Source organism: Tinamus guttatus, unplaced genomic scaffold (genome assembly GCF_059628265.1).
Source record: "Tinamus guttatus ecotype Peru unplaced genomic scaffold, ASM5962826v1 Tinamus_guttatus_pri_ptg000150l, whole genome shotgun sequence".
In the NCBI taxonomy this organism is placed as follows: Eukaryota; Metazoa; Chordata; class Aves; order Tinamiformes; family Tinamidae; genus Tinamus; species Tinamus guttatus.
Window position 1 is genome coordinate 5,246,073 of NW_028288684.1, and position 22,726 is coordinate 5,268,798.

Below are 22,726 nucleotides of genomic sequence, written 5' to 3' on the forward strand. Positions count from 1 at the left end.
CAGCAGCATCCTTAACTGTGAAGCAAGGATTAATCATCTTCGTAAAAGTGTTCCAAGGTGGATGAAAGAAAAAACAGAGTTGAAACCCTTCGCTGTTGTGTAAAAGTAAATATTGACAAACAACTCCAAAATCCTCATTCCTACATAGGATGAAAATGAGAACATGAAAATGTAAGCTTGCAGCAACTGAGTGAAAAGCACATGGACCCAGCAGCTTCCGGGCCGGAACAGAAGCGGCTCTTTTGCCGAACGACTTTCTGAACGCGCCGTCTCGATGAGAGCGCTCACCAAGTCTGCAAGGCTTCCCGAGTGTAAGTGGCATCACTCATAGCCACGATTATCAAATGATATTCCTCCAGGCAAAACTTTAAATGAGAGCACAATCACTATTTATGAGCTTTCATTCAAAAGTATATAATATTAAAGATCAGCACTTGGCCACCATTCCCATAACTGTGTTGTAGAGAACTCCCTTTATAAGGGACAGAATTATAATTTTTCCGCTTAGCTTATAATTTTTCATCTTAACAAAAAGCTGACAAACAAAAAAACTCAGGAAGGAGGCTTATCATGGTGAGGAAAAGCTCTTTTTTTCTATGAAGTACTTAAACAAGAAGAAAATAAAGGCCTGAGCTTGGCTTTTTAAGCAGCGTTGCAAGACACTTCGGCATTTTCTCGTGGCTCCAGGCCTTGCGCCTAATGGCTTTTTGGGCATTCCCAAATATAGATATTTCACTACCCCTCCGGATAACATGCTCCAGTATTTAATTACCCTCCCTGCATTTTTCCCCCAATATCTAAATCAGAATTTGCTTGTGGCAACTTCCGCACGTTGCTTCTTCTCCTATCATTGATAAAGTCCAAAATAGTTCTCATAAACCTTACATTTGCCTCAGAGAGGACACTTACAGGAGAAAAATTAACAATTCAGTCATCATGATTAAGTGATGAGTAAGGACAGAGTCAAAAAGCACATACAATAATATTAAGCTATATTCTAAAATGTTGATAGTTCATTTTATCCCCTTAAATTAAAAGGGCTTCCACAGTTCTGAATGGTTAATTAATATTTGTCTCAAGACTACTACCTTCCTTGTTTAGATTTGTGATTATGAAAACAGACACTTTTTTTTGGGGGGGGGGGGCTGGGGTGAGGGGGAGAAAGAGGAAGAAAAGAACATGCAAACCATCACAGTAAGAAAAATTTAAAAACAATTGAGCATATTAGATTCACAAAATATTACTCAAAGATATTTAAGTTTAGCCAATTAGTACTTAAGAGTAAGATGCAATGTATACGATGCTGACATTGGCTTCTATTAAAACTAGGTGCTTAATTCCATATCAGATATTTCACAACTGAAAAAGCTCATCTCTGAAAACCAATGGAGAAAGCTAGAATTTCACTTTCAACTGAAAAGCAGAAAATACTAAGAAACTAACTCAAGTTCTAGATTATCGATAAGTGTATTTAAATTAGGTGAGGAACATAAGATACAATTAAAATATTGTTTAAATTATTTAATTTAGATCACTGAAACAGGATGAATTATTATTGCATGTGCAATTACTGCACTTAGGTTTTATTACAGTATTAAATTGTATTTTAAAGACACTAGATCAACATTATTAGTTTCACTGCAATCAATTTCATTAGAGCTGTAATACAACTGAAAGAGTAATTTTGATTTGAGGAGTATTTTTCTGTCTGCAAAAAAAAAGTAAGCATTGATAACACAACCACACTTCTAAAAATGCAGTTACCATGTCTTCCCATTCAGGTCATTTCAGCAAATGGGATAAATTTAATGCAGTGTAATGACTGAATTATCTGTGGCATGCAAGTATGCAGTCATATATAAAATTGACAAATATATGACTAGGAACATGGTAACGTTTTATAGTACACACTACATTTATTTATTTGTTTTAAAAACAGCGCCGCAGATTAAAGCTTAGTTCTACTTCCATCTCCAGTTATACTCATCATTTTCTATGATTTTTAAAGAGTACACACAGGCAGCCAAAACAACTTCAAGATTTATGATATCCCAGTAAAGTAAAAGAGTGCTCTGTGGCTGTCACATTTTCTACAGAGTAAATATTCTGTACAAAGCATTCAACTGCAGTTTGACATTTTCAACACAACTTTTAAAAATCTTTATAAAGATTTTTTAAAAAACATTACTAAAGATACATAAACATAGGATAAATTAAGATATAACAGCAAATTTTCTCTCAGTAAATTATTCATTTTGACAGCCAAAAAAAACTAAAACAAAAGAAACCCGAACAACAACAAAAAAATACCCACAAATTTGCTGGTTTTTGCTTGGAATTTTTAAGCAGCAGAACTTAACACAGAGGCAGTAAGATGTACCTCTCAAATACGAAGACAAAGCACTTCAGTAAAAAAAGTCTGAAAATCTGAAAATTTCTAACCAACTCCAAATATAGTTTAAGTCTTATAGGAAAAAAAAAGTATACACATTTCCTACTGTAAGCGCAGTCTAGTCCAATCTCACTTAAGTTTTCAAAATATTTCATATCTATAATTAAAAATGAGCTTGAGATACTTCAGCAAATGCCTTATTCTGGAATTAATGACATGGAATATTGCTTTAAATATTGCTTTAATAATATTCACCGGAGGATGAATGCAAACTCAACTTACTTTGGGCTGTTTTATCAGATCAACTAAATCCTTTACTTGATGTCGTAGCAGATTCTGACATTTCCACATTTCATTCAATGCTCTAAAGGTAAAAATATGTGTATGTTAATATAAAACCAGAAACAGAGTTGTCAAAGACTTCTATTCAGTAACACAATTGTCTCAAAACAGCCTTTAAATTCTTTCAACTTCAGACTCAGAAGTGCTTATCATTGAAATTCCCTTGTTCTGTATGTGTCAAAGCCTAAAGTGTTACCTAGTCGAGTGGTATGAGAGTGGTTAAATTAGAATGAAATCAAGGGAGATTTTGAAATGAATTTCAGATGCTGAACTACACTGCCTTGAAAAGAAGACAGAAACTAACCAATAGTTCTGGGCTATAAAGAGCTCATTGGTACAAGCCAGACTGACTCTTCTAAAAACATTTCAAGGAGCAGGCTAAAGCAGATGTTTAAGATTTTTACCATCAAAACAAATGCATTTCTTGCATATATAAGGCAAGGAATGGATCAGGATCAACAAATAGTGAGGAATGGACAAAACTAGACTTGTACAAAGCGTGTTAGAGACATTGTTCAAAAGTGAAAATTCACACACTTTCTAGGAAAAAAAATTCATATATTATACCATTGTAGTATTTTAATCCAGGTGATACGTAAATATAGAGGATTCAAGCACCATGTTCTGGAGTATTTGAAAGCTTTGAGGTTTTTAGCCCTTCTATGTGCTAAAACCGCAGACCTACAATTCTTTACTAAAACCAAAAGTTCTACAGAACTTTCTCCAGCCTTTGCACATGGGAAAAAAATATATTCAGTTTAAGTGGCAGAGTAACACTAAGCCTAGTAAAACGAACTAAATTCAATCAATTTGTGCCCAAGATGCACAGAAGTAAAATTATCATTAGTCAAATTCATGTGTATGCTCCTGTTTTTAAGCAACAGGAGGCAAGCACTGTAGCTCATAGGACAACCATAAATCAAACACATAGTGAAAGGGAAGAGGCAAACGAGTAATTCCTTCCCATCTTTAAGTCATGATGATTGCTAAACGGATGCCAATTTAATACAGTAGTTGCTAGGTAAGTCTATGGCTAGCAGATGCTCCTACAAGCCTCTTGCAGCTTTTTCAGGTTACCGAAGGACTGAAGGGCCCTCGAACTTCTTATCAAATCACTGACACTTTTTAGCTGCTTATGGCTAAAAGCTACCACACCTTGTTAAAAAAGATTTTTTTTTCAAACTGTCATTTCAAGAATATACACCACCGTTACTTTCCATTTACTGATTTTGTCTACTGGCATAGGCTATTCATAAAAATTTACAACTACTTCGCAATAATTAATAGTATTATAAAACATTTTGTAAGAAGTCAGTAACAGCACATACTTCACAGCATTTGAATCCAGCGTTGCATAAAGGTAATATAAACATTTCATGCGTTCATTCGTTTCCAAGTTGTGAGGGACCATGTACTGAGCAAAAATGCGTTCAACAAGTAACCTAAGAGACAGTGTTAAGTAACATAAATGATGGAAAAAAAGAGGGGTCAAATTGCTAAAATAGGTGCACAAAAATTCTCAGTCTTGCTTAGAAATCGCTCATTGCATATAGACACTGGGTTACTAAAAACAAAACAAACTCACATGTCATAACTTAACTTCCAATAACACTCACTGTAAACTTAAAACACAACACACACTATATCATTACATAATTAGTAACACACAGTCCTTAATGTTAGCAGTGAAACAGTTAAATATGACATTATCATGATCACATGTACTAAACTGGATAGGAACAAAAGCATTTTAAGTGAAGAATGTCTTTTAATGAAATTCACTAATAACATTCAGGCTGATAATTAAGGTCACTATTGGGATCAATAATTCCTTTTCATTACTAGGCCTAAAATAGAAACAAAATATCTCCTGTTATGATAACGTGTGGGATACATTCAACACAAAGGAGAATTCAGATATTAGTTGGAAGGAATTAGATTCCTCTCCCCCCAAAGAATTGAGTTTATCCCACTTCTGTTTCTTAGAAATAGAAAAACACAAGTACATTTGCATGGAAATTAATAAAGTCAAGAGCCGTTGATTAGTCAAGGCAGGCTAGTTCCCAAAACTATGGAAACTGCCCCAATAGACAACTGTGTTTGAACTCAAACCCCCACATTACAAATTCACAGTTAGGTTGGCATAGGCACTGTTTTCACTACAAATCCAGACCAAGGCTCAAATTCATAGCTATTAATCACAAAGGTAATCATAAAGGAAAGTAAGAGGAAGACACTTGGCTACAACTCTCCCAGATTATGCACTAGATCAAAACATAAAGGATTGACTCACTTCGTCAGTGCCTAAGCACAGAGAAAAAACAATCAGTGCACAAGTTACCTCGCCTATTCACAGAATTGCCTAGCTTTTAAAATAGAGATTGACTTACCGATCATCAATACTGTTTTGATAATATATATGCAGAAGTTTGTCTTTGATCCATGAAATCTGTTTTGCAGCTTCTTTTCCTGCTTCTGACTGTAACGAATATTTCTTATATATCTGTGCAAGTCCCATCATGGCTTCTTTTCTCACTCTCCACTGAAAAAACAAAGAGAGAGAAAATTACTGCAGTGTAAAAATTAAAAAGAAGATTTTCCTGCTAGGCATTTCTAACTCTTTCCCAAAATATTTATTAGAAAGTTAAATTGAATGTTAAGTGCAATATTTACTCACTGAAAGAAATATTGCATCACATCCACTACTACTACACATTTTAACATCAGTAACTGCTATGTATATGTGTGTGGTGAATTTAGAATTTAATCTATAATTGCAGCTAACATCGTTTCTCAGCAATCTACACTGAATACCTGCCATTATTTTTATGATTGCAACAGGGGAAAAGCATGTCACCAAAATGTAAGTAATAGAATAAAATAAATCATAAGGTAACAGTAACCTTGTTGTAAGGTAACAGTACCCTTGTTGACCAAACTCTAACCACAGCAGCAAGTCATGGGAATTTTGCCGAATAATGAACATGAATAAACTAAATTTCAGGGATATTTAACTTAGAAGGCTACTACATTGATGTGTAGCTATGAAGTGACCTAATTTAAAGCAGTCAATTTATCTAGCTCTGATGGTAGAACATTTTTCATTGGTAATCCAAAATATATTTTGAGTTCTGCTTTCAAGACCTTGTAAAAAAGATGTTAGAATGTTTTTAAAGTACTATTTTACCCAAAAGATATTATTAGCACTAGACAAGATGAGTGACATTGTTTTGCCTCGCCTAATATAATTTTTCTGTTTTTGATCACAGAATCATAATGGTTGGAAAATACCTTTAAGATCATCAAGCCCAACCATAAGCCCCTCATCACCCTGCCTGCTAAACCACGTCCCCAGGCGCCTCATCTACACGTTTCTTGAACGCTGCCAGAGACGGTGACTCCAGCACTTCCCTGGGCAGCCTCTTCCAATGCTCCACCATATTACAATACAGCACAGCAGAAAATACGACATTCCAGCTAAGGGCACAGATAAATCCGATCCATCAGCTGGAAGTAACAGTTTTGCATCATGGTGCAATATCATTTATTGTTAAGCATCTCTGAGAAACACCACACAGTATTTGATCATAAAAAGTCTACGCAAGGTTTAATTAAACAGAGGTTCATAAATTTTTGTGTTATATTTGTTTTCATAGCTAAAACTAAATATTAGAATTAAAAATTAATTTGGTATTTTTAAGCAGCACTGTTTTTAAGAAAAAAGCATACTGAACTATGATAAGTTAGAGGAGACTAGATGTGTAATACATAATTAGTAGTAATATGTTTGTGTCTTACCCGCTTGTCCAGTGTTCGTTCTCTGACAAAATTAAGTAGGTGATCATTGACAAGCAAAAGATCTTTTTTAGCAGCAGTAACTATGGAAACTATAACATCATGCCTAATGGCCTCTTCAGGATCATGTGACCTCACTTTAAGATATTCTGAAAGAAAACAAATAACGGAATTACCGTCCTGCTGGGCTATCGTAACTGGTAGCTGCAGAGCAGAACAGCTAGTAATCGAGAACTTGGTATCTGGATTAAATACATTTTAGAAGTCTTCCTTCAGGCTAGAGGCTACTCTTCCTGCAGACTCTACGCCCTTTGTTGTCGAACCACGGTAGCTGCGCTCCTGAACACAAACTCTGTTTTTACATTATCCAAAAGGAGTCTAGTTCATATGCTCCAGGAACACAGTGTGAGCCAAAGCATGGTAAGTAGGGAAAAAGAAAAAATCAAGAGACATAATTCAAAAGCATGCTCCTTGACCAAGCCAAAATGCTTATTTAGACGTAACCTAATCGATTCAATTTAGATGAAATTTCTACACTGTTTTAGGATATTGCTTCCTATTTTGTACCATCACTGATATGGTATTGAGATTCTAATGTTTCTGCTTACAAATGAAAAACATCTTTGTTATTTACTATCATTTCAGAAAACTGACCAAGTACAAAAGGTATCAAAAAGTTCACTCATCTTTTTAGACGTGAATATTTCAGGTTAATTTAGAAGCAATACGTAAGTGAAACAGACAAAAAAGTCAAGATCACTCTAGCTAACATTAAGAGGTGAATAGTGTTAGGAGATACAAGATGAGGAAGGAGAAACAGCACAGAGCAGTGAAACATTCACAGCGACTAAGAACACCACCAATGCGAACAAGCAAATACAGGAGAACAACTCTAAGCATGCTCTAATTAAAGTAAACAGAGGTTACTGCACACTCATTACTGTTCAATGAGTGACAATAAGTCTCATCTGAAATACTGACCATTAACATTCTGGTAATCAGTACAAGATTGAAAACCCACATCAAGGAATAAAGCTTTGCATTTCTCAAAGTTACAAGATTTGAAACCCAAATATTATTCAACAGAAGATAGCTTTGATTCTCCATCCCACACCCTCATGAACAGTTTGGATCTGCAGAGAACCATAATACAATAAAAATACTGCACTGCTAAAATGCTCCTGTTAAAACACCAGTGAGTGGCAGTTATTTTTTGAAAACTTGTCTTTGCTAAGTGCTGGGAAGGGAAAGAAAGTGGAGCAGGCAAAAACGACATTTCCCGAAGGATACCATTAGAGGGGGCACAAAGTCCTTGAGCGGGGGGGCGGGAGGGGGGGGAGAAAAACTTGGAAGGACATTTCTGATAATCTGATAATGAAGGAGGAAATGTCTTTACCATTCCATTTACCATACCATTCCAATTGTTTCAAAACAAGCAAACAAACACAAACAAAACACAAACAAACAAAAAAACAAAAATGAAACTACGAGAAGGTTCTGGTCTAACTTAGATGTCAATCTTTACAACCCTTGGCAAGCATATATACCAAATGCAGAAGACTAATCGATACACTTAACACACCCTTAAATTCCCTTCTTAGAAGAAGAAGGAAAAAAAAAAAGTAATTACAAGAAGTGAGTATTCAAAGACAGGGGGAGAAACAATCTTCATAGAAATTTTGGGAAAAAATCCAGTCTGTCTAATTATGTTTTTATTATTATTAGGAAGACCTGCAGAATAAAAATATTAAATGCTTTTCTATCTATTCAAGTTTCCTTCTTGTTAGAAGAGTCTTGAGTTACAGGCCATGTTTGATTTGAAATCTTAGCTCTGCACCCAAATTCTTAAGTGCCAAGACCCTGGTCAGCCAGGTTGCCTTTGCCATGTCCCATGGTGCTTGCACTCCCAACTGCTTTTGGAACTTAACTACTGTAAAAAATGGAATATTAAGGTATTTGTGTGTGCAGTCCCCTGCACTGACTGAAAAGAGGCATCAGAGGCCTTTGCGGCTTAGCACTCTAGCCTCAGTTGTGTTCACCACATCATCAGACCAGGCTATTTTACAATTACAACCAACCTTGCTGACTTTTCCAGACATAAGAATAATTTTATATTGTAATGCTACATTTAATCTGTACCTGTTAAGTCTTTTGCTAGATCAGGATGGTTCATAAGGCAGTGGCTTGCAAATTTCACACATTCGAGTCGAATGGGTACGTGAATATCATTAAACCTATTTGGAACAAGATAAAGCATTAAATAAATCACATCCACCAAAGCAATTATTTTATTACTATATACAGCACTAAAATGGCAATATGCAAAGACTTGTATTCCAAATGCCCGAGAGTAGTTCTCTTATTTCCACTTATGACATCTCAGTCATATAATAAACAACGCAAACTTGAGTAGAAACAATGTAGTCCTACGTGTTTCATTCTGCTTTTAAAGAGCATAAATGCTCACAAATTAATCAAATATACCCAAGTCTAAGCAGCATAATCTAATCTGTTTCAATAAATAACACTAGCTACATTCTCATAACTTTCTTGAACACTCAGAAAATATTTTTATGCTTCCAGTGTACAGTTATATACACAAAACAATTCTGATTTCAGTGTTAAATCTGACTGGTCTTTAGTTTAAAGTAAGTTAATAAATATATCCTGTACTCATATAATTAATTAATAAGCCAAATGAAGTTCTCTTGGAACTTTCCTGGAATCCATGAAAAACTCTCAAGAACAGTTATTTAACAGAAAGGTGTGTCTCAGATTTGTTATAATTTCTGTAATGTTATACTAACATGAATTGTATATTGCTGACTAAAAATGTGTTTTCTAAATTAAGAGAATTTATGATGAGATCTTTTATTAATATATCTATTATTATTTTACAAGGATGTCACACAAGTCTTAAATTATGTACGTGGCCTACAAATTCATATTAGCTGACAACAGTAATTACGAACAACAGATTGCATATGGTCACATTGCTTCTTCACATTATTAAACAATATATTATTTTCTTTCAAGTCCAATTAGTTCTAGTATTCCTTAGTTCATACAATATTTTAAATAGTTGCATTAAAAATCTTTCCTCACTTAAGCTTTAAGAGTAGAATTTCTCTAGGAATATCCTCACTTTCATATGACTAGATACTAAGAATATTCTTAAACTTCTACATTTGTAATAATTTATAGCAGTTCATCTCCTTTAAGCAATATTGGAAGCATTTTCACCATGGAAGTCATATTTAAGTTTCCTATTTATTAGCACCACTGTATATTTCCTATTTCACACTGGCGGCATATTTCAAAAAACAACTATTTGTTTTGTTGTAAATACTATAACATTTTAGGCACTTCAGTCATTCCACAAAATGAAAACAGTAAACAAATATTCTATGTAAAAGTCTCAAGATCAACCACATTACCATCTGATTGCCATTATCTTTGATGCTCTTAAAATTAATACATTAATGCAAAATTAGTTTAAATAGAGAAGAGGGAGTAACATTGTTCTTTGCAACAGCAGCTAAAAAAGTTGCAAAAAGAAAGTTTAAAAAACGATTTCATAATCACGCACTCTACAGAAACACAGATGTCATCTCTAGCATTACCTGCCAGATTTCAGATAAAGCAACAAAACAAGACTCATTTAGCTGCACTACTTTTTTAAAACATGAAATTTTGAAAAATGGTGAATTATACTTCACAATGTTTCTGCCCTCCTGGGAAAGGAACTAAAATAGCATATACCTCCCCAAGTAGCACTGCCAAAGTGGTTTGTTTTGCGATGCCAACTCTGAATCCTTGGCCCCAAACATTTTTGCCAGAAGTTTTACAACCTGCAGGCGTTCTTCATTGTCATTGCTCTGGAAAATAAACACACTCAAGTTTTATACCATTATTACACCAAAACATATTTACTTCTTCAGAAAAATTCTAATGTAAATCAATGCACTTGTCTTATACATATGTGTGTTCCTCAAGAGTAAAGAGCTTTCACAAATACAAGGAGAAGACAAAATAATGAAGGCAATGAAAATAAAAGGAAATGTAGAGCATTTGTTAAAAAAAAAATAGTGAAAAATATTCAAATGCATGTGTTACTTTAACTCTCAAATACAGATCACTGATGCTGCCAAGAAATCCTGTAACCAAGGATACCTGCCCATACAGACTTATATAACTTCAAGCATAGAACTGAAAAAAAAAGTAACAACTAATTCTACTTTTGTCTAAAAAAGAAAGTTGACAGGACTCTGAAGTGTCTTAAACTACCCACTGCAAATATGAACTAGGGGTTTGTAGACTCTGAATTTTGACAATAAAGTAATTTCACAGAAAACTTGTAATCGAGTGGCTTAAATACTGGACCTTACTTATGGTGACACATTTTCAAGCAAAATGTTCACCGTATCTCCAGAAGAAAAAAAAAAAAAAAAAGGAAGAAAGAAGGGAAAAAGATTCAGAAAACGAGTTTTCAGATTGAGTGCTGAAAATCTGTGATGCACAAGATCTGGTCTCTTCTGACAATACAAGTCTATTTTTGAAATGCTGAGTTACAGCAGATGCTTTTCTTCAACACTTAAAATTAGCGCCAATGTAGAGAAAAAATGCAAGATTCTCCAGTGTATTTTGATTAGCAGCAGCCTCCATTCCACTTATTAAATAAAGGACATGCCATTTGAAACAGAACATATTTGGAAGGGTGTGTTAATATTCCTGCAATTAGCAAGTCCTTGCAGCTCACCGCACTGCTTCCTTTGCATACGAGGTCCGGGGAATTCACTACCACACAACTTACTGCAACACTTGTTCAGAAAGGGCACAGCATAGACAAGGTGATGGTAACAAGATACCCTTCACCTCTTCTGTCGTCCTTCTGGTATAAAGATGTGAGATTTCTGAAACACTATTCTTCTCCATTACGTTTGACATCTTCTTTAGTCCAGCAGCAGCCTTTTGGATTAGGCCCCACAAGCAAGAAATAAGAGCTCAGCGTAGCTGCAATTGGAATCCCCTAACAGGACACCACAGGCTCAGAGACTAACTAAAAGCATAGATAAAATTCTTAAAGTAACAGGGCAGGAAAAGCAATTAAGGATAAGCATATCAGTGCTTGAGATTTCCTACCTTCACTACAAGAGACTACAGTTTTTCTGAACATATTTTACTAATTTCTTAGTAGTATTAATAGCAGAAGCCCTAGTACGAATACTCTTTCCTCTAGATTTGACTAATTTATCCAATTAAAACGCTGCTTTGTGTTGACAAGAGCTTTGTGCAATCTCCTGCTCTTACACAGCAAGAAAAGGCATCTTTTTTCCAGATGAGCTTGGGCTTGTAAGGTTCCTTTGCATAACCATAAGGGCAAGAATTGGTTAAGAACATTGATCTGTCCGTAGCCTCCATCGACTTCCACTCCCCACAGTTCCATTCACTCTCATTTAAGCCAACAATATATTAAAGATACAAGGCAGCACTTAATGTATCTAGGTAGCCAACACAGATCTGGAACAAAGTTTCCACAGTGACAGAAGAGGACACTCAACACCTAGCTACACAACTAAAAACATAGAAAAATAATAGTAACCATATTTATAATTTTTAAAAACCCACCTCATTAACAAGTTATCCACAAAAGAAGCTTTCACTCTATTAGCTGATGCATTCAGTTACAAGACAACCCCCCCACCACCATGTTCCTAGACCTAGTCATAGAAATGATTAATATTTGTCATTAGAGACCAAGAGGATTAACTCATTTCTACATGTGTACCTAGAAGCTGGTTTCCTTGAGACATCCTGTAAGCTGCTAGAGATAGAAATCAATGTTATTCAATGAAGGCATCACCACTATAGCCTGTATTCTACTTGTATCTCTACCTACTGGGGGAAGTAGGGGACGAGGAACGGTAGGGGGTGGATCATAAACCCAAGAAAAAAAATTAATCCTTCTCCATCCTATGGCATATTTTGTATTTGACTATGTTCTTTTCCATCATTTTTCTTAGATGCAATCCATGACCCAGCACTCTTGATGCTTAAGAGTCTTAATAATGATGTGCCAAAAAACTGACACTTTCAGCTTCTGCACACCCAGCTGCCAGGATGAACACTCCTGCTCTTCTGTCTAGATATTACGGGCTGTCACTAACACTGGCTGAAGCTGATCTGAATATTATGACTAGCAAGTCCAAAAGATAGTACTGAGGATCTGGAGGACTTGGGAGAAACGGACACAAGACAAAAATTGACAGAAGTTTTAATTAACATGTCTGGGAAGAAATGCAGATATAATGGTTACCATGTTGGCATATTCTTAAGTAAATAGTTTCATAGGATAGTAAAATAAGAGAACCTATAATCCATTACAGCCAATTCCTAAACACTCTATTCATGAGCTTGTCATTTTCCTGAAAGTTATACTGCAAGTCACTTTCAGTAATATCAGTTCTTAAAATTCATATATCAAATTCAAATGCAGCAATAACAGTTTTCTTTACAAGTTCACCTACACAACAGTACTTTCATCTCCAATCTCTCCTGCACTAGTAATGCTGTGCCAATGCTAGCTCTCCAAGCACACCACTTTAATGCCAAGATCACAGACTAATGACTGAACCCCCTCCAAGAGAAATGTTAAATGAATCCCAACAGATATTCTCCTGCTAGTCTAGCAGTCCCTTTTTGATAAATAAACTAAAGCTTCTAAAAGAAGGAGAGGAGCAGGATTATTTATCCATAAGATATGACTGTGACACATCAGAACAGAGAAGCTTTCCCTCAGAAGACACACACTGCAAAGGGTGTCTTGGCCAGGAGTTTGGCCCCTCCTGTTTGGTACGTGACATAGCACACACCTGACACCATTTCAGTTCTCACCACGTGCCATACTTAAAAGATTTCTGGCACAGATAAAGCAGGAAAAGCAACCGAGGGAGGGATGGACGGAGACCTGTGTATCTGAAAGATCACCACTTGTTGCCAGGTAACCCTTCGGTCTTCAGCTGAAGCCCGTCACCACACGCAGCCCTCTCGGTGGGTAGATGACCCCGGCACCGCCAGGCTCCCGCCTCGCGACCGGGCCGCAGCGCCACGAGGCTCCGCGGGCTGTGCCGGCGGCCCCGCTGCTCCGACACCAGGTGGCCACACTGCTTAGATCCAAACTAACAGGCATCGCGGCGGGGTTGAGGCGCCTGAGTGCTGTCCACGCACCACTAACAGCTTCATAAACACCCTATACGTGGTCAAATATTTATTTGGTCACCAACAACAAAGCTCTTGTTTTTTTCCACAGTGAGAAGGGACAGTGCAGAGCTTCCCCAAGAGCCCAGACCCATAGAGATAAACCAAGAGGCTTCAAAGGAGAGAGCACGAGTTGGTGCTGTCAGCAAGGAGTTCTCAGTCCCACAGGTCTCTGCTCACCTCTCCAAAGCTGCTGAGCCCCAGAGGCCGAGGCAGCCCTGGCAGTGGGTAATCAGAGGGCTGCAGAGAGACAGTGTCCAGTGAGAGCTCACCCGGCTTTGGGGAAAGAAAAGCACTATATCCTCATTCCTAAGAGGTACCACAAGGTGGTTAGAAACAAAGATACCACATGTAAAATCTGGTTCATGTATAGAGTACACCACCAGCAGAAACCTTTCTGATCCCAGCAGGCTGCATTTTGCTTTGGGTGGAAAAGTGGAGCTGGAAAGGTACCCCTTAGTGAAAAGGGACCTCTCTCATTCACCACAAAATCCTTCAGATGCCACAGAATCCCAGAGCAGCTGTATCCTCGTGGCATCCTCAAGTAAAAGGGAAGGATTTGAGCACATTCCTCTGCAGGGACTACAACAGAAAGCTTATGTATTTTCCTTCCAGCTCCTCAGAGCATAAGTTGTCAGAACATAGAGATGGACTTTCTAGAAGACCATCTTTCCGAGTCTTTGACCGCATTATCAGTCCTCCATTAATTCCTGTCTACTCTTGTGTAGCTAATAATTTCCCTCTTTTTATCAAATGACATCCTCAAAATAATAATAAAGACTGGCTTGTCAGTAACCAAGTTCAGCACAAACTGCCTTCAGAATCCACATATCACGTTACACTTTTCCTATATGGATGTCTAATTGTATCCCACTTTGTTCTAAAACCCGGCATGCTACTGAGGTGACATTCTCTGTAGTTCCGGTCTCACAAAATAGGACCAGTAAAAATCTATTTTGCTGAATACCTATATATGATTAATGCTTTACTATTCTCTGTGGGTAAAAAGAGGTTTCAGACAATGTCAAAGAATCTGTAACATAAAGGTCATAGATAAAATTGGCTCAAACTAAAGCAAAAGAAAAAAAAAAAGAAAAACTGATCTTTTTAAATCAACACTTCATTGAAATGATCAAAAATACTTGGTTCTGTTCATGCTCATGCAGAACTTGCCAAGTTCATACTTGAAAATGTTTTTTCAAGCACCCTGTCTACAGCTCAGAAGTCTTCTACCTTAAGTTTATCCATATGGCCAAAATTCATTTTATCTCGCTGCTTTTGAGTACAATTACAAAACAAACACAAGTATTTTCAAAAAACACAGAAAGCACTTGCTTTAATCTTTCCTCAAGATGCCCCCTCTCATTTGCTCAGTGCTTGCAAGCCAAGACCATTCCGACACTTCTCCATTCCTCAAAACTGAAAACCCAACAGTTGACCTCATCCCAGCTTCCCTTCAGCACGGCAGCAGAGAAGCAATACAAATATCTTGGTACACTAACCCCTGCTCGTGCTCCCCATAAGCTTTATTTGGGTAATCACCTCCTATACCAACTTCTATTTTTACACTGTATATGCATAATGGTAGCAGACACTAACTCCCAGAACAAGAGTGGAATATCTTGGTGAAACTCTGCGCTTGACCCGAGTGTACTCTACAAGCCTCTGCCTAAACACCTACTAGAAAGCCCAGAGTCTGAGCTCAGGCCACAAAACTCTTAAATTACATATATGGATATGGATGCACTGTTATGTACCAAACCTAGGAAAGCCAAAAATCATCTAGACAAACTCTGAGTGATATACAGAGTTAAGGTTTATGTTTACTCTGTCAACTTTAACTAACCTGTACTGAAAGAGATAGCTCTGCTCTCCCATACTTCAGTGTAGGCAGGAAGCATATTTTTCTCCTTCACCATTCACTTGGCCCAAGGTTGTATCAAATTAACAGGGATACTGTTGTCCAGCCTTTCCTCAAAGCAGCACAGTATCAGCCACCTTCCACTTTATACACCCTTTGTGCTCAGAATCATTGTAATTTCATTCTCTCCACTGGCTGCAGGAGCTTCAACATGCTATTTACCTGGACCTGAATTCCAAATGCTTGATATTAGCAACTCTTTAGTGTAAAGACATAATAACTATGGTTGGAGCAGGAAATATTTCATCTCCAGCAGGTCTACATAAAGAATGAACTTACCCTGAGGTTAGACAAAGCCACAAACTGACTATATTTCACAAATATTTCAGAACATTCTTCTTCAAACTATCCTTTTAACCACAAAAAGATCTTACAGAAAAAAAAAAGATCTTAATTCAAACCAAGGCTCTTCTATTATAAACAGAGCTTCTTCCTGTAAAAGGGTCAACCCTACATTTGGCAGCCAATGACAAGATATGCATATATTATTTCTCCTTTTAACCCGGACATCAAACACACATATGAAGCAACAAGATAAATCATATAGTAGCTATACCATGCTCTCAGGATTTCACAAACTGTACTTGAGTTTAACATATATATTAAAAGACAAAGTGCAAAAAAAATATCCAACACATGAGCCACCTTATCTTTAATGGTTTAGACCACAAGATAAAACTACACAGAGGATTACAAAGATTAAAACAACAAAATCCATATTCATGAATTGACATTTTCTTTAGTTGTGTGATTTAAGAAGAAAGAACAAAAACGCAAACATGACAAAAGGTCTCAGAAACTAAGAGATATAAAGGAAAGTTGGAAATCCTGAAGACCAAAATCACTCAGTTAATGGAAAAAAACCAAAAAAGGTTGTCAGGGGAAAGCAGTGGGCGAGAGGAGAGGGAAGATGGGGGTGCCAAAGAGCAGCAGCAGTTTTGGGGGTGTCTGACAGGGTTAATCTACTAAACCTATGGGTCCAACAGGACATGAACAAGAAGTTTGCATACAAATATAGAAATATGGTGAGTGAATGGAGGAATTCATAAAGGGGTTGGGGGAGCACACAGCAGGTGTGGTTTGAAATGCACTAAAGATTGAAAGGTTGCTGTATGGCTATGAAAGAGGATACAGCATCAGTTAAAATGCCTTGAATAACTGTTATGACTGTAGAATCTTTTTGTAGAATCTGTAATCTTTCTCCACAAGAAAAAAAAACAAGAATTAACAGCTGAGAAAGGACTACCTTAACACAAGGAATAAATCGAATCCCACTTCTTTCAGAAAAAAATGAATGTGAAAGACAACATAGTCACTAAAACAAGCTCATCTAAAAATCCAGGAATGGATGTGAACAAGCCAAGAAAGGATGTGGACCGTAATAAACAATAAAATAAGACCAGGAGATAGATTCTGTCAACCTGAAATTCATCCTTAACAGTAAAAATAAGTATGAATTTAAAGGGCCATTTGCTCCAAATAGCCCTTAAGTTAAATAACACATCACTAAAACTTGTAATACAAAACATTCCCTTTTCCAGAGAGAACGGATTCCCTTTTTCCTTAGAAACCCTATGGAATGACAACCAATATGAAGAATTAGTCAAATAATGAGAGTATCAAAATTACTCATTAATCTCTTCTTCAACCACTCGAAGAAGATGCATACACTCTGAAATAATGGAAAGGCAAAACCGCAAATACCTACTGAAATAAGTTTAGTCTTAGTACCAGCTGTCTTTCAGACATAAGAAATCAACTTAAACATATATTTATCTTGGAAGTCATTAAAGCAACAAATACAAGAAATGCTTCCATGGTCCAGTTCTCTGTTTCTGCTCTTCAGAGGCAGTTCATCAGTTTGTATCAACATGGAGCCCAGTTCTTCCCACATGCACACATAGGCACACAGTAAGTTAATGTGCCTAAAGTCTAATGACTCTTTTGAGTACTTAGAGTTTTTTTTGAACAACACAAAAGATGCTTTACACGTTAGCATTAGTTTTGTAGCCATAAAAATTTGTGGTAACCTTGTCAGTACAGGAGCATATTAACAGTCAAAACAAATACCCTCTATTTGAAACATAGGTAAGAAGCAATTACCTTAAGTTTGAATTCAAGCTGTGGTAGAACAGAAAGCAAGAGGTGACTGTCAATATTGTATAACTCCAGAATTAAGTCAAACACGTGCTCAGACAGGTCACTAATTGATGTTTTCCCAAGCATGAGAACCTGATTGAAGAACTGCAAAGTAAAACAGAATATATAATCAATATCCAGGAGAAGAGAATATACAGTCTTCTAGATTCTAAGCTTCGCTTTCACTAAACTTAGCCATCTTATGAAATAATGTATAAAAGGAATAGATAAAGATTATATTGCATAAATTTTATCATACTATTCTATTTTACATTCAAATTACAGATAAAGAAAAAGCACACCAAAATGTGACATTTGGTTTACCACAGCAAACTTACAAATTATAATTCAAACAGCAACACAGCCTTAGAAGAGTTCCAGTATGTCAGATCTTTTTATAATGTAACTGTACTTAAACTTATTTTACTACAGAGCACAATAATTTACTTAAAAAGCATTCTAACCTTTTAGTCAAAACAAGACTTAAACAACTGGCTAATTACCACACAACTCAGTTGACACTTTAAGAAGTTTTAAGGGGAAGCGTAGGAATTAATAACTGACTATGCCAAAATTTATACTTATAAGCAGTGCAAAACAGCTGTAAAGCAATTATTCTTTCTGCATAATCTTGATGGGTCTGAGGCAAACTTCACACTTTCTCTTACAGAAAATATTTTCTAATAGCAAGTATTAATTACACACTACTTTCTGCTATGTACTCGTACAATAAAGGGAAGTGGAGCAACTAATTGGAATTTATTTATTTCTGTTCTTAGTGGAGAAGACCTAATTTGTAAAAGTTGTCTTTTCTTTGTTCTTGACTTGTTCTGTCAAACAAGTGCAGCTAAAATATGTGACTAAATAAATTACACTATTTCCATATGCAAGTGAATGGCACTGCAGTTTCTTATTCCCAGACTTCAACAGGTGAACGTTAAGTACTCCCTGTGCCTGACAAGGTTCGTCAGATCAGTAAAGACACTACAAACATGGGGCAGGGGGAGGAGGGAGGGTGACAAGGGACAACAAAAAACAAACAAAAAAACACATTTTTAAGGTCATCAAGTAAGTCCCAGCAGATGATACGCAAAAAAAAAAAAAAAAAAAAAAAAAAAAAAAAAGTCAGCAGTTCCTAGTAATCTTGACCAGGAAGAACTGACAGATACATCAGCTCAAGAGAAGCTCAGGCTGCTCACTGACTTGAAGAAAGGCTCTGCTTTTCGTGGTGAACACACAGTTGCCTAGAGTATAGATGTTGGATAATTAAATCCTACTGTATCCAGGACATTTTAAGAAATAAAGCTACTTTTAAAGCAAAGCAAGCAGAGAGCACAGTACTTCCATTTGTGGGTAATCAAGAACAGAGGAACACAGGAACATTCTTCATAGAAGGAAGATTCTTATTGCAGAGAAGTTAAGAACGGGGCTCCCTCCTAGGACCACAAAACCTCACCCAGTTGTAATCTAGCTTTACAGCTGCACAGCAGTTTGACCAACATGCCTGGAGTGAAAGTTTTCACTTGAAGAGGACACTATCTTAATCTTAGAAGGTACTTGCATCCCGAGCTTTCAGACTTGTAACGTCCATGGTGCAACAAAAAGCATGGAAGATTTTCCATTGCTTTTAAGCCCTTAAGGTTTGGGTAGCTACAACAAAACCTGATAAGCCCTTCACTCCAAAGGTTAACATGGGATGGAGAAAGAAGGAACAGAAAGTTTATTCTGTTCAGGAACTTTAAGTTGGAACATTCGGTAACTTTAACTTAGAACATTCTCATCTGACCTTTTCTCCTTCCCATCCCTCTTCTCCCGCAATGTCTATGAGGCCTTGAGGGCTTCTCAAAGAACTCAGCTGCTCCTCAGCCCATTCATGGTTTTTTCCTTCTTACTCTCTATTCTTAGATTCTATTTCATTCTCAATACATATAAGTACACTTAGTCTTTCAGTCACATCAGGGATTAATTAAGTGTACAGTCCCCAAAAAAAGCAGAAAGTAAACTGCTCATTTCATTTTAGAAGTCAAAATTGTCGATGGCTTAATAACTCCCACACAGTAAAATACAAGATTCGAAGTTAGGCAGCATTTCATTAACATAACAATTATTTCCTAAAAGACACAGAATTTCTAAAGAGTTACCCAGGCTTCTTTGAACACATGTCATTTACTCCTCCCCTTCCCGTGTTGTTTTTTTTTTTTTTTTTAAATAAAGATACAGTTTAATCTTTGGAAATTTATTGATCTCCTCCATATTTGTTTACAGCCTTCACTTACATTAGTAATGTATGGCTCAATGGCTTGAGCTGTCCTCTTCAGTAGAGCCTTTGCCAAATCATAGGCTTGTTTGTTTAGATTCTGAAAAACAAATGACAAAAATTAAGCACATGTATTAATCCTAAAAAATAAACACAATTATTCAAGTTTATCACATATTAGGAAATGAAATTACTATTAAAGAGCCTCTTCTTTTTTATGTTCCATAGTGAATATAGTCAAATAAATTCTAGTCTAAATATTATGTTTACCCAGAATGGCTTTGAAATCTCTGTTGACAAAACTGAGAAAAGTTTTCTCTGGCAAATCAGGGCCTATTTTTCAGTTGCCATTCTGAGCCCAACACTGTACAATGTAAATTCCGGCATCCTTCTGCCATTTCTTATCACTTTCCCCAGCTACCAGAAAAGCCATGTAAAACAACACAGAGGCATTTACAATCATAACAGAGCATTTCCTTGCCTGCATATGCTTAATTTCTCTGTAGCTACCTGAATGAGCAAGATAACGTTTGCAAAAGGATAAGGAAGATCATGTCTGTAATCCTAAAAACTGTGTACAGAAATGTAGGCTTCCAAACCACCAGGGGAACAAATGAATGTTTTCTGTTAACATAAAACAGAAGAAGTTTCTGACTTGCCTACTGAGAGCACTAAGTTAGGGGCCTATAGTCAAAGAGACTATGAGGAGCCTTCCTGAAGAATCTATTGCAATCAAAGCCACTATAGAAGGTGGATAAAAATTCAAGTTCTGGAAAGAGACTAGAGATGTATAAATGCTAATACAGAAAGAATTTATTAAAAAAAAAAAATCAAACTACAACTACCATCATGAATAAAAGATATGAAGGCTAATTTTATGCTGGTTTCATGCTGTGACAGTCAAAAGTCAGTCCAGCAACAGGTTTTTCCTCTGGTAATTTAATGGATTTTTCTTACCTAAAATTCTTTCATTTTAAAAGCCATTTACCATTATCACAATCACGAAACAAGTCACAGAACTTTCAATTAGATCAAATAGTAATCAAAGGGAAATCCAAAAGTTATTAAATTTAAACCATTAGCTAATTTGAGCCACAGGCTAAGCAAGCTTTAAAATGCTGAATCTGGACTCTTAGACCAAGTTGTTCCATCTCACCAAGACTGACCTCTAATGATACCTGTCAGAGATGCTCAACATCAGAAGCTTCTTCATCATTTTATTATTAATGATCACTTGAGCCATTTTTCCCAAGGAAAAAATACTAGCATGCATGTTAATTTTGAGCCTTATATTTTCTTCTTCCTCGTCTAAAGGAGAGGAGAGTATCACCATAGGCACAGTCTATTTACAGAACTGTATGTTCTCATCCCAGAAATGCAAGTCCTCTGCACATCAGGTTCTTCTTTACAGCTAGTATAAAAAGGTTTCTACCTGCAGCATCTCTTTTCTCTTATTTACCCAGAGATGCACCCCTTCAGGAAAAGGCATGAATAGCTGTAATAACGAATTTTCAGTTGTTGCTCCGATCCTTCTCAACTTCCACAGTTCCTCTCCACCAAAACACAGAAAGTTGCTCTCATCCACATAAGAATGAGCTCCAGATCTTAAGATCCGACTTAGGTGTAAAACAAGTCTGAACAGCAGAGCTAACACAGCAAAGTTACAACAGGCAGATCTGCTCCAATTCAAAATAATTGCATTTTCAGCTCTTATCTTTCATACTGCTGCAGATATTAAAAAAGCTGCCATAATTTTATCTACACAACTACTAGTAAAGAAAAAAAGTAGTAAAATGAAAACCTCTCACACATAGCCTTAGGAAAGGAAATCTGAAAGAACTGAAGTGATCTTTCATAATTAAACTACTGCAGACCAGGCAAAACATCTCCCAATGCCTTAACCTCCACGCAGATTAATTCTAGGAATATTTGCAGCCTTGAATAAAGTATTCCCATTGCCCTGCATTCTATCATTAGAGACACACACACAAGCCACACCAAGAAAAACAAAGTTTTGATTACAGCTAGATAAGTAAACTTAAGATTTTTTTCCATGTCTCATGAATTGGTTTAGTTGTACTAGTATCCAGGGCCCTAGTATATCCAGGGGCCAAACTTGATAACGATGCTGAGAATCTTAAAAACATTATATGCATGTGCACGAGAAAGTTTTCTTTTCCCTTTTTCCATCTATAAAGGCAGAAACAGGAAAAAGCAGCAGTGACTTAGATCAAATGAAACCAGAAGGAACCCAGCCCAAATGCAAGCAGGTTCCCAGACTTTTCAAGAAAGGCCAAAACCATCTCTTTGGCCAACGTAATGCCAATAAAAATACTTTGTATTTCCATAATTTGCATGGAAGTAAACACTTAACTATACTGTTCTCTGCATATATCTCTAACCAGTTATCCTCAGTTCAGTCTTTCCATACACTGGGGAGCAGGGGGAGAAAGACAGACATGAAGTTAAGATCTTCTAATGATTTAAGAAATTCCTCACTGATGGAGGCAACCATCTTACTCAGGATGTCCCTAAAGGTAAGCGAACATCCAGCAGGGATAAGCTTTCCTGAGCACTAGATTGGACAGAAACAAAGCTATCCGATTCCAATGTCGCTTAAAGA

At 36.5% G+C, this 22,726-nt stretch overlaps 1 protein-coding gene across 2 annotated transcripts in view; it reads right to left on the reverse strand.

The window, feature by feature from the left end:
- Positions 1-22,726, reverse strand: part of PDS5B (PDS5 cohesin associated factor B) — a 74,630-nt gene that overhangs the window by 39,584 nt on the left and 12,320 nt on the right. For both annotated transcript variants that reach the window (XM_010226305.2, XM_010226304.2), the window contains exons 6-13: positions 20,123-20,203; positions 17,811-17,951; positions 10,292-10,407; positions 8,669-8,763; positions 6,533-6,678; positions 5,125-5,276; positions 4,063-4,176; positions 2,675-2,756 (exon numbers count right to left, since the gene is read on the reverse strand). In XM_010226305.2, the coding sequence (XP_010224607.1) occupies positions 2,675-2,756; positions 4,063-4,176; positions 5,125-5,276; positions 6,533-6,678; positions 8,669-8,763; positions 10,292-10,407; positions 17,811-17,951; positions 20,123-20,203 (927 nt within the window). The remainder of the gene's footprint in view (positions 1-2,674; positions 2,757-4,062; positions 4,177-5,124; positions 5,277-6,532; positions 6,679-8,668; positions 8,764-10,291; positions 10,408-17,810; positions 17,952-20,122; positions 20,204-22,726) is intronic.